This window comes from Sander lucioperca, chromosome 1, assembly GCF_008315115.2.
Source record: "Sander lucioperca isolate FBNREF2018 chromosome 1, SLUC_FBN_1.2, whole genome shotgun sequence".
NCBI lineage: Eukaryota > Metazoa > Chordata > Actinopteri > Perciformes > Percidae > Sander > Sander lucioperca.
Window position 1 is genome coordinate 51,487,499 of NC_050173.1, and position 15,632 is coordinate 51,503,130.

The following is a 15,632-nucleotide window of genomic DNA, read 5'->3' on the forward strand; positions in this document are numbered from 1 at the left end:
CCATGCACAGGCACACTAATGTGGCAGCTTCCTCTGTATGTTTTACAACCTTTTTGGGCTTGATTGTTTTGGAGAATTCTGGAGGTCAGCGTTTGATTGCAGCCCCATACCTGCAGCCACAGATAGTAAAACAACCTTTACACTGTTACAATATAATACAAGTTGGTTTTTGCATTGGCTTGGACAGAAGAAAAAAAAGTCAGGCCACTCTGAGATGGCAAAAAAAGGTAAGAAATGTCATAAAAGCAGTCCCTTTCACTCAAAAGAAAAATATATACTATAATATCTAGAGAGTGGGCATTACCAAAACAATTCAACACATGTAGAAGTAAATGAAATGTATGTGTCCATGTTTATGTGTTTACTCTTCATTTGATATTTTATGTACACTGGCCACATACTGGAACTGGAAACATACTTTCAAGGAAATATGCACTAAAATCAAAGTAATCACACAATATGTCACCATTAAACCATGAATATAAATATACATACACATTTACAAAAGCTGGGCTTTTCAAAAGTGCTGCAGACGGTGTAGAAAACAGGCTGGGACCACAGAGGATCACACTGCAATCCAGGACTTCACTCTGCAAAGGTATGTGTACGCAGTTGCTGGAGGTATTTGGTTCGTTTTTTTGTCCCAAGACCAGAACCCATTAAAAACGGGCCTCTAATTAGAGGGGACCATGTCCTTTATAATGGGTTCTCTGTTTAAGTAGGTGGCCCAGTAGACAAGGTTAAAACTGCCAAAGAGAACCGGAAACATGATCCTTGACATCCTGTCAATTTTGCTCACGCTGTTAAATGTCTTCTTGCTGTCTGAGGCTTTGCCGTCTGCTTTGGGCTTGTTGGGATCCAAAGCTCCACCTTTGGCAATAGTTGGAAGTGTGCTGGAGTCCTTGGTGATGTTAGGCGCGTAGTTGGCTACTGCTACAGCGTAGGCATTATTCTTCTTGGCGACAGATGCCCTCTCTTTTTTCTATTGAAAGACAACAAGGATTAGATGCAAAAGCTAGGTAACCCTGAAACCCGTCACCATCTATCCATGAATTAAAAATACATGTAAATGGAGGAGTGAAATGGCAATAGATAGCTCAGCACAAGGGCCAAATGTGTCACCAGTTTGACAAGGATGCAGTGTAACGTTCACTGTTTTGTGTATTATCTCAGCCTTCTTTTACTTCCAAGGATGTTTAAAACTTAAAGCATTGGTGGACTGAGGCTTATCCACCTACAGCGAGGAGGAGGAGGTTACACAGGATGTAATGTGTGTAAGAGCATTTCACATGACATTCATTTAGGTTAAATATAGTACTTCTCTTTGAGTAGAGAAACACTGCAAGATGGCCACAGATGCAGCAGGTCATCATAAATAATGGTCACACAGGCCTTTTATGGAGTTACGTGATTCAGAAAAATAAAATAGAGGAGTTTGATCAACTCACATTATGGCCATGCATGGATTACTGAACGGGCCTAAGGGGCCCAAATTGTGTCAGGGGCCCCTCTGGCCTTCACTTGCAAAATGTCATTCGAAGAGACACATACCGATCACGAAGACATGTAAAATGACAACAAATAAAAATAAAACGACTACAAAGAGATTAAAACAACTAGAAAAATAGGCAAAATAGCTGCAAAGAGACAAGAAGAGACTCACAACTACTATGAAAAGGGGCAAAACAACCACAAAGAGACACAAAATGACTACAAAGAGACTCAAAATTACCACAAAGAGACACAAAATGACTACAAAGAGACTCAAAATTACCACAAAGAGACACAAGAGAACTACAAGGAGACACAAAAAGACTACAAAAGGGGGAAACACAACCACACACAAAAAATAACTACTAATAGACCAAAACATTTACAAAGAGACACATAGCGCTTATGTAAAGACACAAAACACCTACAGAGAGACACAAGACGACCACTGTCCATGATTATGGCAATAATATTGCAACTTCAACTGAATGATCAATCATTTTTTTCACCAAATTTGAATTACTTATTCTTAGATTATTATTTTTTTTTAACTATTAATAAATCCGTCTGCATCTGCTGGAAGTGTTTATAGCTTATTTTTGCTGTCTGCTTGGTTTCTACATTTGCATACAGTACGTCTGTCCTGTCTATTTTAAGCCATATGAAGTCACTGCCTTTATATTCTTCATTGATATCTTAACCAGAGTTTGTCATTTGATCTCTGCAGGGTAAATCCAGACAGCTAGCTAGACTATTTGTCCAATCAGAGTTATCTCTCACACAACTAAAACTACTTTTGAACGTACACATGTTCCACCAAAACAAGTTCCTTCCTGAGGCTATTCTGCAGCGGCACCGCCCAAGACGATTGTGATTTCTTAAAAAAAAAAATGCCAATAAACGAGAGCACGTTTTTCTCCCATCCCGGAATGCTGTGTGGACTCGCTAGACCCTCCTTCGCAGCGCTGCGGAGGAAGGTCTGGCAATGCGAGACAACAACTGAGCTAACTAGCTCTCAAAAATAGTTGTAGCACTTTGGCTCCCCTTGTGGGGGGTTAACGCAGCCATTATCGCTGCTTCCCTCTGCCTCCAACAAATGGTTTTGAAGCTCCGATCTGCAATCTGCAAGCCTTCTTCAACATACAGTCACGATGCTAATGAATTCTCTTCGAAAATGGAGCCTGTCAAAAAGACAAGCTTTTCCCCCTCATTACCTTGTCAGTCACAACACTCTTTCCATCCCAAGCCCAGCCGCGCTTTGTGAAGTAATTGACGGTGGCAAACTCAATCAGAGCGGAGAAGACGAAGGCGTAGCAGACGGCGATGAACCAGTCCATGGCAGTGGCGTAGGCAACCTTGGGAAGGGAGTTCCTCGCGCTTATACTCAGTGTTGTCATAGTGAGAACAGTGGTTACACCTGAAAATACACACACAAAAATCATATTTCTTTTCCTGTTCTCATAACGTTTATTAGGAAATTAATTTTTTTTTATATAACACACACATATACTGTACATATATACGATTCTGACGGTATAATCTTCAGCAAAAATATCACAGTTTCACGGTATTGCAGTTACAGCTTTAAACATTTTTTTTTTTTTTAAAGGTGCTCTAAGCGATGTTGGATGACAGCACTTGTTGACGTTCGAAGTATTTTCAAACAAAACGAGGCTAGCTCGCCCCTCCCTCCTCCTCATCCCGTCCCCTCTCCCTCCCTTCTGTGCTTACGCGCACTAACCCCCCAACCCCCACCCCCAAATCCTTCTTGTCGGTTATTGGCTGGAACGCTGGAACACTGTTTGTTATGTTTGGTTGTGCAGGATGGCCAGTTTGTTTTTGTTTGCAGTTTGTGGAGCCTGGGCTGTCTACAGAGACCACTTTTTTTTTTTTTACAGTGTGTTCAGGGGACAGGCAGCTCGCGGATAGTGAGGAGATGTTTGCTGTATGTGAGAAAAAAATGTTGTAGTCTAAAAAACACGTGACATCGCTTAGAGCACCTTTAAATGTCTGGTTAATTGAACACAATATATTTTATTTTGAAACACACTGCACACTGGCAGGGAGATGGAATACCAGACTGAACTTTCTGTCCTTGACCTCTCATAAAAAAAACAACTCATACCTTAGGAACTGTGTGACGGAAAATCTTAGTGGTTTTGACACCGTGACTTTTTCAAACCGCGGTTTACCATGAAACCGGTAAGCGGCCCATGCCTAATATACATAACACTGTAACTACTGTTTTACCCTTTTCAGATTTTTTTGTCATAACACTGTAAAAAAAAAAAAGAATCCGTAGAAAAATGGATAATGTCCAGGCAGAAAATAACCAGGACCTTGTCCGTTAAGTTAACGGACATTTCTGTTAATCCAAAACGGAAAATTCTCTTAATTAAGGGTATATCCTCTGTACCTTTAACGGACATTTCTGATAATGTCTCCTTACAGTATAAGGTCACTACTCGCCTACTCTACCGTAAAAATCGCTGACCTTCAGTAATGCTTTAACTGCTCAGCAGGGTCACAATCTTTGGCCAAAGGACATAAGTTTATTCTTGCCTTCTGTAACTGTCTTTCTTCGAGCTAACCGGTCTTAGGTCACTGTTATTAGTTCCACTTGGCTTACTTAACAGTAGCTCGTCCAGCTGGATTGAAAAAAACACTGGAGCCTCTAAGAAATGTCCCCTCTTTCCTATTTTTCCAATCAGGAGAGACCTTATGTTAATTGGACAATTATTTATTGACATGTGCACAATTAAAAATGTTAAATGAAAGAAAGTCTTTGAAAGATTAGACCCCATCGTGACATCATCGAATTACCACTGTGACGCTAGAGCCCGACCGATATATCGAGCTACGTATCCTCGGAGTCGAGGAGCTATCAAATAAGGGCCATGAGATGCAGCCCAGGTTGAACGACATGTTCCTGTGGTGAAACGTTGTTCAACGGGCTTTGAGATATGTTTTCTCTATTTGGTGGGTGTGTCTCTCGTTTAGTGGTTGTGTCACAGGTGATACCCAATCAGTAGCGTTGTGTATGTAAACTTGTGGTAATAAAAAGGCAGAGCACAGTTTAAATAAACGGTTTGCTACGTTTTGTCGGGGCTGAACGTGGCCCTGTTTTCTCCTGCTCCCACCATTTGTTAGCAACTTTCAGTGACTCGCTTTTTAGCGTGTTTATAAACGCCGTTTGGCCTCCATTGACTTACATTACCTTGCGATTGCGTGTGAATTGACGCTGTAGTGAGTAGTATGAAAGGGCGAAAATCCGCATAGGGAGGTTGGTCGGGGTGGAGGATGGGTCAAACACAGGACTTTCACCCAGGAGAGTGGGGATCGTGTTCCGTTGCTTTCTTCTTTTACTAAAGCCAACCCCGTTCTTCTTTTCCTAAACCCAAACCCGTTCTTCTTTTCCTAAACCCAACTGTCCCGTTGTTGTCCCGCGTCCCGTTATTGTTTTCGTAAATCCAACCGTCCCGTTAATCTTTTCCTAAACCCAACCGGAGCTCCAAATGCAACGTCCCCTTCTGGCGTAGACATACACGGTGTAAACATACACACGGATAGCTCCAAATACAACGTCCCGTTCTTCAGCGTAGACATACACGCAGATAGCTCATAATGCGTACAGATAACACGCCACTTGGCTTTAGAAAGTGGCGTGTATGTTTACGCGAAGTCATGATATTACGTTGAAGATGCGGGTTAATTGCCCATTTGAAATGTATCTTTGTTTGAAAGGATCAAAAGGCAGACACTTACCAAACACAGTCCTAGCTGGCACTGATTCTCTATTCAACCAGAAAGACACTTGGGAAAGAATGACTGTCATGATGCATGGGAGGTACGTCTGGATGACAAAGTAGCCAATCTTCCTCTTCAGATGGAAATGAGCTGTCATCACCGTGTATTCACCTGTGGAGACAATAATCAGGGTCACTTTAAAGCACCATCACTGCAGCTACTTCTACTACTGTTTACAATTTCATATTTGAGCCTTTTTAATTACTCAGTGCACTCATACAGAAATCTCAGCTCAGTTAATTGAAATTTATTTTGCACACTTGCAATCGACACCTGTGCATGACGACTGATCTGGAGCCAGATGGCGTATATGGAGGCAGCTTTCGTCACCAACCGAGCTCCCACCAATAAAGGGGGAGAAGTTAAGAAAATTGGCGACCAAGATTACAGGTTTGCCTAACATTATAGCATGTAGCAGTGTACATATATTATGTTATTACCGCTCCACCTTTGTATTTACATCGACGTACTTACTTACACCTCACTTTGCGCTGGCTTTGAAGCAGCCACTTAATCTGTACCTTTGTAGCCTATTGCACTCTGTTTTCTTGTACTATATTGAATGTGATGAGAGTGGGTGGTGATGGCGCAGTGGATATGACACATGCCTTTGGTGTGGGAGACCCGGGTTTGATTCCTACTGCGATACATCAACCAATGTATCCCTGAGCAAGACACTTAACCCCTAGTTGCTCCAGAGGCGTGCGACCTCTGATACATATATATATATATATATATATATATATATATATATAGCAATTGTAAGTCGCTTTGGTTAAATAAAGGTTAAATAAATGTAAAACATAAACACTGCAGTAACGTCTGTTGAATGGCGTTGAAGCCCAAGTGTATGCGTGTTGAAATCGGCACGTGTATCGGGTGTGATCTAGCATCTACCCTCTTCCCAGCGCTGCCCATGAGGATACTTTTTAAACCGAGGCCTGTTTTTGAATTTCCAGGGTAGAGGCACTTCAGCAAAAACTCTGGGGTTTAGTTACTCTTTAAAAGTGTATGCCTAGGGTTTCATTTGATAAAAAAAGGAAAATTATTATGAAAATACTACTAAATTTAAGTTTTGTATTTTTAAGTGCAATATTAAATCACAGCGGTGTCTCTTCAAAAGACTCGTTAAACATGACCAAGTATCTCTTTGGGCCTTTTTATGCTTCTGCGTCGAATTGACGGCGTACCCCCGCAGACCCCTCTGCGTCTACGCCGGACCCTACGCCGTAGCCTGACGTGCACCTCTAGAAAAATGTAACTACACGTCGCTCGACCGTGGCTTGGTAGCGTTGTATTTCCCCCGACTAATTTCCTGGTTTTCCTTGTCCATAAACGACATGAAATCAAGGAGAGGGTTAACTTCTCCTGCTCCAGATTTCCCACCGTGGTCAGAAAGCACAGGGGAGACACTTTGTTTCTCTCACTATGACTCTAGAGTCGCTACTCGCCGTCACTCTCTCACTTCTCCCTCGCTCTAACACACTCCCCACACACACACACATGCCGGTACGACGCACACACCAGCGCACAAGTATAAACATCAGGCCACTTTCGTAGGCTACGGCGAAAGCTCTGCGTGGAGCCTACACAGAACCATAAAGCGGCCTTTAGTGATACATCCCCATGAAGTCTCTGTTTGCTACACACAAAAGCTACACACACATATTTACTGCTCCACTGCCGTCACAAATGATAATTTATTACAAGAGGAGTAAAAATACTATGCTATTAAAAGACGACTCTGCTCTTTATAACCCAAACGTAGCAAAACGTGAATACTGAAATTTTGTTTCGTCTGGACTTTCTGTTTCATGATTCAGATCATTTAACAATTACCAATCACATCAAATAAGGAAGTAAAGGCATTTCTCTCCTCAAATTAGAAAAAAGAAGGTGGCTGTGAGTGAAGTCCATGATAGTTAAGTACATGAGTAAAGTGTTGGAAACTCCCACTGCACAGGAAGTGGTGCTGTACGCGTCAAAACTACCAGAGATGACTTTTCTCTACCAGTCAGATGCAAGTGCAACCCTACACCTCCCTTGGTGCTTCACAATTGTGTAATATAAATCAGTAAAACATTATATTTGTATGTGGAACTTGTATAGAATGCAGCTTTAAGATGCCAACACAGTCTTAGAAGTAGATCAGACAGCATATTTCAGCTGATAGCTGTAGCTTACATATATGATTGAATAATCCATCCTATGAAGGTAAATATGGTGCTAAAAGGGAGAGCTTGTAGAATACAATGTGAGAACTTGCAGAACAAAAAATCTGAACTTGTATGTTAAAATTTGCACTTGTAAAAATTTTATTTGCACTTGTAAAAATAAAATTTGCACTTGTAAAAAATATTCAATGTGTAGATTGATATTTACATGAACACAATGACAGCTGCAAACTTATAATGCAACATTTACTCGTATACTTTTTTTTTTACTCTGGTTCATTTTCCATCACAACCACAACTCAGTGATTACAACCTCTCGAATCTGTCACTGCAACTTCACATATGTGCTCTCTCGGATCACAAAGTGGCCAATCTGCGCACCTCGATTTTCACAACACTCTTGATGATACATTTGGTACAAAACTGATTTGTACCTGTGGACTTAGGCTGTGGAGCTCTGAGCTAACAGAACGGGAAAAGCCTTGTTATATACAGTCTATGGGAAAAGCAGGGTTTCTATCGCCAGATGAGGGACAACTCTGTCTGGCTTATTTATGTAGCATGGAAACTTGGTGGAATAGCATGCTAGCGTTAGCTAACTAGCAGCCAGCCCGCTTCTAAATAAATACCTTTTAATTGTCTAAACATTTTTTAACAGTCAAACTAAAACGCTGGCGGTGAGCTCCACGGCCTGCAGGGATCGACCAGCGTAGCAACACTGCTTTTGCCAGAAAGCTTCGCTGCCGACCTCGACCTGCAGTCGGAGCTCCAGCGGGACACGGAGAGCCCCACATCCGGTAGCAGCGGCCCATCCCCCGGCCATGACCAGAGCTTGCTTTGCTGATGTTGTGCATCCCTGCTAAGAATTGCACCCGCTTGGGCAGAAACAATAATTTCTGCAGAATTCATTGGTGCCGAAAATTGCATCTAGGTAGCAAGGAAATGCTACTACAGAGTCTGATAAAACATTGATGTCTCTAAACCTTCTAAAATCCTAATCATTATTGATGAACATGACAAAGAGATTTACTATTGCCTAGTTTTTAAACAGTACTTTGCCTTATAAAATCATTATTTTCCCTAGTGGATGCAATTCTCAGCAGGGATGCGAAACTTGGCACCTGTTACCCACTGATGACGGTCCGTCTGCGGCTGCAGGCAAGTTTCCATGCTACATAAATAAGCCAGACAGAGTTGTCCCTCATCTGGCGATAGAAACCCTGATTTTCCCATAGACTGTATATAAGAAGGCTTTTCCCGTTCTGTTAGCTCAGAGCTCCACAGCCTAAGTCCACAGGTACAAATTAGTTTTGCACCAACTGTATCATCAAGAGTGTTGTGAAAGTCGAGGTGCGCAGATTGGCCACTTTGTGATGCGAGAGAGCACATATGTGAAGTTGCAGTGACAGATTCCAGAGGTTGTAATCACTGAGTTGTGGTTGTGATGGAAAATGAACCAGAGTAAAAAAAAAAAAGTATACGAGTAAATGTTGCATTATAAGTTTGCAGCTGTCATTGTGTTCATGTAAATATCAATCTACACATTTGTGAATATTTTTTCTGTAACTTCACATTCAGAATACAGGTGTGTGAACATTTTCTACAAGTGCAAATTTCAATTTACAAGTTCAGATTTTTTTTTACAAGCTCTCATGTTTTTTTTCTTTGTATGACTTCAAATTCAGATCACATGTGTGTGAATATTTTTTACAAGTGCAAATTTTATTTTTACAAGTGCAAATTAAATTTTTACAAGTGCAAATTTTAACATACAAGTTCAGATTTTTTGTTCTACAAGCTCTCCCTTTTTGCACCATATTTACCTTCATACATCCATACATAGGAAAGTAGGCAGTATGATTTACTAGCCACCGAGCAAAGCCTAATAGCTGACAAGGCCGTGAAACAGCGCCAACGCTGCAGTAGCAGACAGGCCTTCCAAATGGAAAATATCTCAAAGAGAGGCCAAGATTAGACATGAGAAGAAAAATATGTGTTACCCATGGCAACAGAACAGAGAAACATAGCTCATTTGCTGCGATTCTGAAATGAAGGCCTTGATACACACTGCCACTTGGCAAGAGGAAACTCCTTTTCAGCAGTGGGAAGGGGGGAAGGGGGTGTCAATTCCAAGGACTAATCCCAAAAGATTTTTTTATTCCCCTATTTTGTAGCTCTGTAGTTGTATTTGCATGTGTTTCTAGCAGTTATGTGAGGACTAATTCTCTCTTTCCACACACACACACACACACACACACACACACACACACACACACACACACACACACACACACACACACACACACACACAGCAGGAATTTAGTGGAATTAAGTGCACTCTCAGTACACTATAGAGCGCTAGATCTTCTGTAATTTAATTTGCATGCCAGCCTCGATGCCTGTGTTGTGGATGGGGGAGGAGGAGGATGTACAAGATAGGAATGTGGCTGAATTTTCTCTAGAGAAGCTTGTGATCGCTTCACTGAGAGAAGACAGTAATTATAGAAAGAAGGTGGTAATCGCGTCATGTTTCCTACAGATAGGAAACAAGGCTCCTGCTGACACGGCAGGAATACCTCACTCACTCAGGTCACACTGCCCGGTGTTACCTGTCTGACAAGAGGGCACCGACTCTCACACAAGACACAACAAGCTTTGTAAATGGAGGCTTCATGGGGATTTAGGCCGAGATATCCTGACTTTTAGTCCCTAGTGTGGGTCAAGCTAAACTGGATCCTACACTTCCCATAATGCAACTCCATAGTGTCTTACATTAGACCCTCCCCAGCTGGTAAAAAAACAACATGTATTCAAATTTTTAACTTTAACTTTGTTAAAAATGTGTAGTCTCCAAAGCCATGTCGAGATTAATTTGATGACATCATCATGGCTATTTTCAGAATTTATAAAACATTGGTGAAATGCCCCTTTTACAGACCAATGCATTGATTCAATTCTAGATGGATAGATAGATAGATAGATAGATAGATAGATAGATAGATTTGTATTGATCCCAAAACAAATTCAGTGAAATTCCAGTGTTGCAGCAGCAAAATATCAGACACACAGCACACATACAGAATATACATGACATAATAGGATACAATTCTGTGCAGTCATGGGTTTTTATGTATAACTACAGTGTGCGGTTACACAAATTATTTTTTAACTGCAAACAAACAATTGAGATTCATGGAAACTGGAACAGTAAGTGCTGAGTATTCGATTGTTGTTCTGCTTTCTCGTTGACTGTGCCCTCACTCCCATGTCATTTTCCATCCGAATCACAGCAGAAAGTTCTATTTACAACCACAAAAAGCAAGCAGCCTGCCAATCCATAAAGAAAGCATTTTTAGAAGCGTTTTATAAGGTCCGTCATTTGCACGTCTCACTGACCTAGTCTCGTATTGCCAGACTCTCCTCCACAGCGCTGCGGAGGAGGGTCTGGCTAGTCCACACAGCATTCCTGGATGAGAGAAAAACGTGCTCTGGTTTATTGGCATTTCTTTAAACCAATCACAATCGTCTTGGGCGGCGCTAAGGGCAGTACGGAGCAACGGTGCCTCTGCAAAATAGCCTCAGGAAGGAACTTGTTGTGGTGTACGTTCAAAAGTTGTTTTACTTGTGCAACAGAAAACTCAGATTGGCATGAGGCAGAAGTATGAGGAGAAGTTCTGACAGATAAGTAAATAAATATAATAAAGCAGTCTGTCACTGTTCGTGAGAGCAGATGTCAGGCGGGGGGGGTCAGGGACAGCTGACAGTTGAGAGGAGCTGCACAGCCCTGGGAACAAAGGTTGCCCTTCTCCTCTGAGTTCTGCATCCCGGGCAGCGAAGGCGGCGTCCAGAGGGAAGCCACTCAAATGCAGGGGACAGATCATGGGAGGGGTCAGGATTCTGCCAGGATTCTGCCTGCAGGACTGTGCTGACACCAAAGGAGTTGAGCCCTAACCCTAACAGATACTGCCTCTGCTGCCACTTCCTGAGAATCTCCTCTGAGTTGGTGTTACATTTCAGCTGGTTTCAGTACAGGCAGTTTCCCCTCACTTGCTACGGTGGGAGGGGAAAGAAAAGTCAACTGCTGCTGACAGACAGCTGAGACAGGCAGACACGTTTACTAAAGATTAGGGGTGGGGGGGAATCGATACAGCATAGTATCGCAATATTTTCCGTGGCAATACTGTATCAATACACAGGCGCCAAGTATCGATCTTTTATTAGATATGTGTTGGTCAGTTTGTCTGCTTGACAATCCCATTCTGCAGCAGTAAAATTGAAGTGAGATGAACAAACAGAGAAATGTATCTTTTTAGATAAAACAGATGTTGACGAAGTTTCCTTTTGGGGACATAATTTGAAATTGGGAAAAATTAGAAGTTGGAAAAAAAGGTAATAAATTACAATATATTGCAGAATATTGCAATATGTTTAAAATCGCAATAACATCGTATCGTGACATAAGTATCGTGATGATATCGTATCGGGAGGCGTCTGGTGATTCCCACCCCTACTGAAGATGGAGTAAGTGTTGATTGAAAGACAGAAGGCTTAAAAAAATTTTAAAGAAATAATTTAAGTACTGATTTGGACGTTGATAACCATGGCAACGGTCGAAGCTTCAAAGCATTGTGATTCATCCCTACTAAAGTTCCTCTATATCTGCTGGATGTGTAAATATGCAACAGTTTGCTAACGAGTTTGTCATATTTGCAACATCAAAAATGCTAATATGACCCTGTTGTGTTTACAGCTTGTTTCTGCTAACTTGACACGCCAGGTGGTTTGTTACACAGAACCATTTGAGAAGCCATCATTGGAGACTGTTTAGAAAAGGGCAGGCACTTTCAAAGAATACCTGGCAGGTCATTGGATGAACCATCTGTCTACCACTATTGAACAGTCCCAGCCGTTACACACACCTTGTCTCTCTTTTTGGCCGGATGTCCGTTAGCTTACGCTTTCTTTGTTTTAGCATTCTAACTAACTAACTAACTAACCCCCCAACCCCCACCCCCAAATCCTTCTTGTCGGTTATTGGCTGGAACGCTGGAACACTGTTTGTTATGTTTCGTGGTGCTGGTTGGCACAGTTTGTTTTTGTTGGCGTTTGTGGAGCCTGGGCTGTCTACAGAGATCGCGTTTTTTTACAGTGTGTTCAGGGGACAGGCAGCTCACGGATAGTGAGGAGATGTTTGCTGTTGGATGCTAGCTGTCTGGAGGGTAAATCCAGACAGCTAGCTAGACTATCTGTCCAATCTGAGTTTTCTGTTGCACGACTCAAACTACTTTTGAACGTACACATGTTCCACCAAAACAAGTTCCTTCCTGAGGCTTTTTTGCAGAGGCACCATGGCTCCGTCCGGCACCGCCGATTGTGACGATTGTGATTGGTTTAAAGAAATGCCAATTAACGAAAGTTGTTTGTTAGTTGTAACGAAAGTTTGGACGCAAACGCATTACTTGAAGCCTGACAAGATGGATTTCCATGCGATATGTGCTCCTGCAATTCTCGCGTGATCTCGTGATATGGCGAGAATCCAGCTGCATTGCAAGGTAATGTTTCTGTTGCGTCCACGTTTTAAAAAACAGATATACTGTCTATGTAATATAATGTATACTCAGTATATAAACGCTACATTAATGTTAAAGTTACAATGACATTACTGCTAGAACGCCATATATTATACACTGTGTGAAGTAAACATCACTACATTCAGTTCTGTTGGGTTTTGATGTAGAAGTTATGCAGTTACACAAACAATGTTTTTAACAGCAAACAAAACAAGTGTGATTCCTATAAAACTGAAACAGTAAGTGCTTTCAAGTAACAAGTCGAACATGACTGCGTGACACATAAATGCATGGCTGAATAGTGGGACTTTTGTAACAGTGTATGATATGTTCACAGGCTTATGCAAGATGTCCGTCCCCCTTGAAGCCTGGGAGCACATCCATTCGTGCCAAATGACCTAGTTTGCAAGTACGCTACACCAAACACTGACACACTAGTAATGAATGATTAATTTAAATTCAGCCAATCACATAATGTGGAGTGACTAGTTAAACATGAGAAACAGTCACTGGCAGGCATTCTGCCTTCTACCGAGGCATCATACACCACTTAACCTAGATAGGAGCATTTAGTGCATGAAAGGATATTCCTACACAATGGAATTGAAGCACGGCATTCCCTTGATAGTGGAACACAGTCACCGGGGGAAATACCCTATACTGGTAATTGATACCTATAGGGAGTAATGGTGGAGCACTTGGCACAGGGACGCAGTTATGAAGTCTGTTTTTCTGTGGTCGACGGATCTGCATGCAATGGTTAAATTTAGTAAACCTCTTTAATTATCTCTCTATTATCAGGATTAATGCTACAGGGATATCACACGCACTGACTTTGTGATCAAAGAAAGCGGGTTCAGAGTTGACACTTTTTTCGATGCTTTCACCCACACCACCCTGAAATACCAAACTGCTGAAACATAAGCATAAAAGTTCCAAGAATGAAAACTGGAGCAGCTTGTGAGAAGAGGACTCACTGTGCAAACTCGGGCGCATAAAGAAGACGTCTAACTCCACAGCGATGCTTTGCACACCACCCACTTCTCCCTTCACTTAACAACTAAAGTCTGGAGGCGATAACCCCGAGGTCAACATCCTCCACCAGCAACAAACTTCTTAAACTCTTTCACGATCATCAAATGTAACTCACTCTTCGCACTTCTCTAAATCATGATACCCATTATTCACATGTCCACCACAGAAGCGACTTCCTCAAATATTATTATAATTTACTGACATTTTTCCAAAGCAGATTTCAAGTTTCTGCAAGCTGATGTTCGTACACAAAGTGACAAAACTGTCTGCATTCAAAGTAGAAAAAAATACATTTATCAACATAAAAGGATGCAGTTACATTTGAAAGAAGGTTTGCAGTAATGTTAGGCATACTCCATTTAGACAAAAAAATGGAAACACACTGGTCTCCCGGTAATTATAGCCCACCTACACATTTCTCAGCATTATGATCACTGCTATTATTGTCCAGTATTTCAAAAGCTCCTTCCATCATGTTTCCTTCTAAGAAGTATTGCTAAAATTAGATCAGTGCTGTCGCTCAATGACAGGGAATTGTACATCCATTTAGATCTTCTCATCACCTTCACCCACCCATCAACAACCTTTTTTTTTACTTGACTTAAATGGTGAAAATGAAGCAGCAAGGATTTTTTTTTTTTTTTTTTATTGATACATTCCCAATACTATCATTCAACATACTTTTGTGTGAATAAATGCAAGTGTGTATCTTCTCGGACGCACAGAGCTGTAATTACCACGTCACTTCCTGAGAGCCTCCTTGCCAGTTGGAGACGCATGACCGTGGTAACCCGTGCCAACCTCAGCTCAACAGCCATCTGCAGTAGCTGACAGCAAGCTTGAGTTTTTGGTCTTTCTTCACATCTGTAGGAGTACTTTGGCTGTTAGAAAATGCCAATCACAGGCAAACTTGTTGTGTTTTTTGTTATCGACGTTACAGAGCTGCCTAGCCTCTCTTCTCATTTCTCAGTTTGTACTAGAGGGTGACAATTTTTCGGGACTCCCGCAGGTCACGGTATTCCCGCAGGTCACGGTATTCCTGCGGGAGTCCCGCGGTATGGGAGTTAATTTCACTGTTGGCAACATGATAGGGACGGAATAGAGCATAGAAATCGACGGGAGCAGGCGGGAGCTGTGAGAAGATCTCCGTTAGGAATTACGTAATGAAATCGCCTAGGCCTGCAGGTAATGCATGTATAGTGCAGCCTAAATTTCCGAGGCAACCTCAGTGATTTGAGAAAGGAGGAGTCGAGGCAACATTTAACAAAAGGAGACATCTGGGCTTTGGAGCCGTCCTTTTAAAGCTGCCATGGTTTGTACAGTATATTCCAGCTGTTTGTCACGCCTCTTTTAGTGTATACGTCACGGGTGTCAAAAAGACTTACACAAAAGATACACCTTTGTATCCAGTTATATGTCCTCCGGCAAGCCTACTCTTTCCTAGAGATATATTTTAGGAATTGAGACATCCTTCAAGATGGCGCGCTGAGATCGATTTCCAGATCACAGACAGAGGATGGAGGAGAGAGGAGAGGATGAGGCACGAAAAACAGAA

The 15,632-nt window shown here is 41.8% G+C and overlaps 1 protein-coding gene across 3 annotated transcripts in view; it reads right to left on the reverse strand.

The window, feature by feature from the left end:
* Positions 1 to 333: 333 nt before the first annotated feature.
* The window catches only part of LOC116036608 (gamma-aminobutyric acid receptor subunit alpha-2), a 43,771-nt gene continuing 28,472 nt past the window's right edge, over positions 334 to 15,632 (reverse strand). For all 3 annotated transcript variants that reach the window (XM_031280199.2, XM_036005700.1, XM_036005699.1), the window contains 3 exons: positions 5,257 to 5,409; positions 2,706 to 2,908; positions 334 to 982 (listed from right to left, as the gene is read on the reverse strand). In XM_031280199.2, coding sequence (XP_031136059.1) covers positions 674 to 982; positions 2,706 to 2,908; positions 5,257 to 5,409 — 665 coding nt within the window. In that variant the 3' untranslated portion in view covers positions 334 to 673. The remainder of the gene's footprint in view (positions 983 to 2,705; positions 2,909 to 5,256; positions 5,410 to 15,632) is intronic.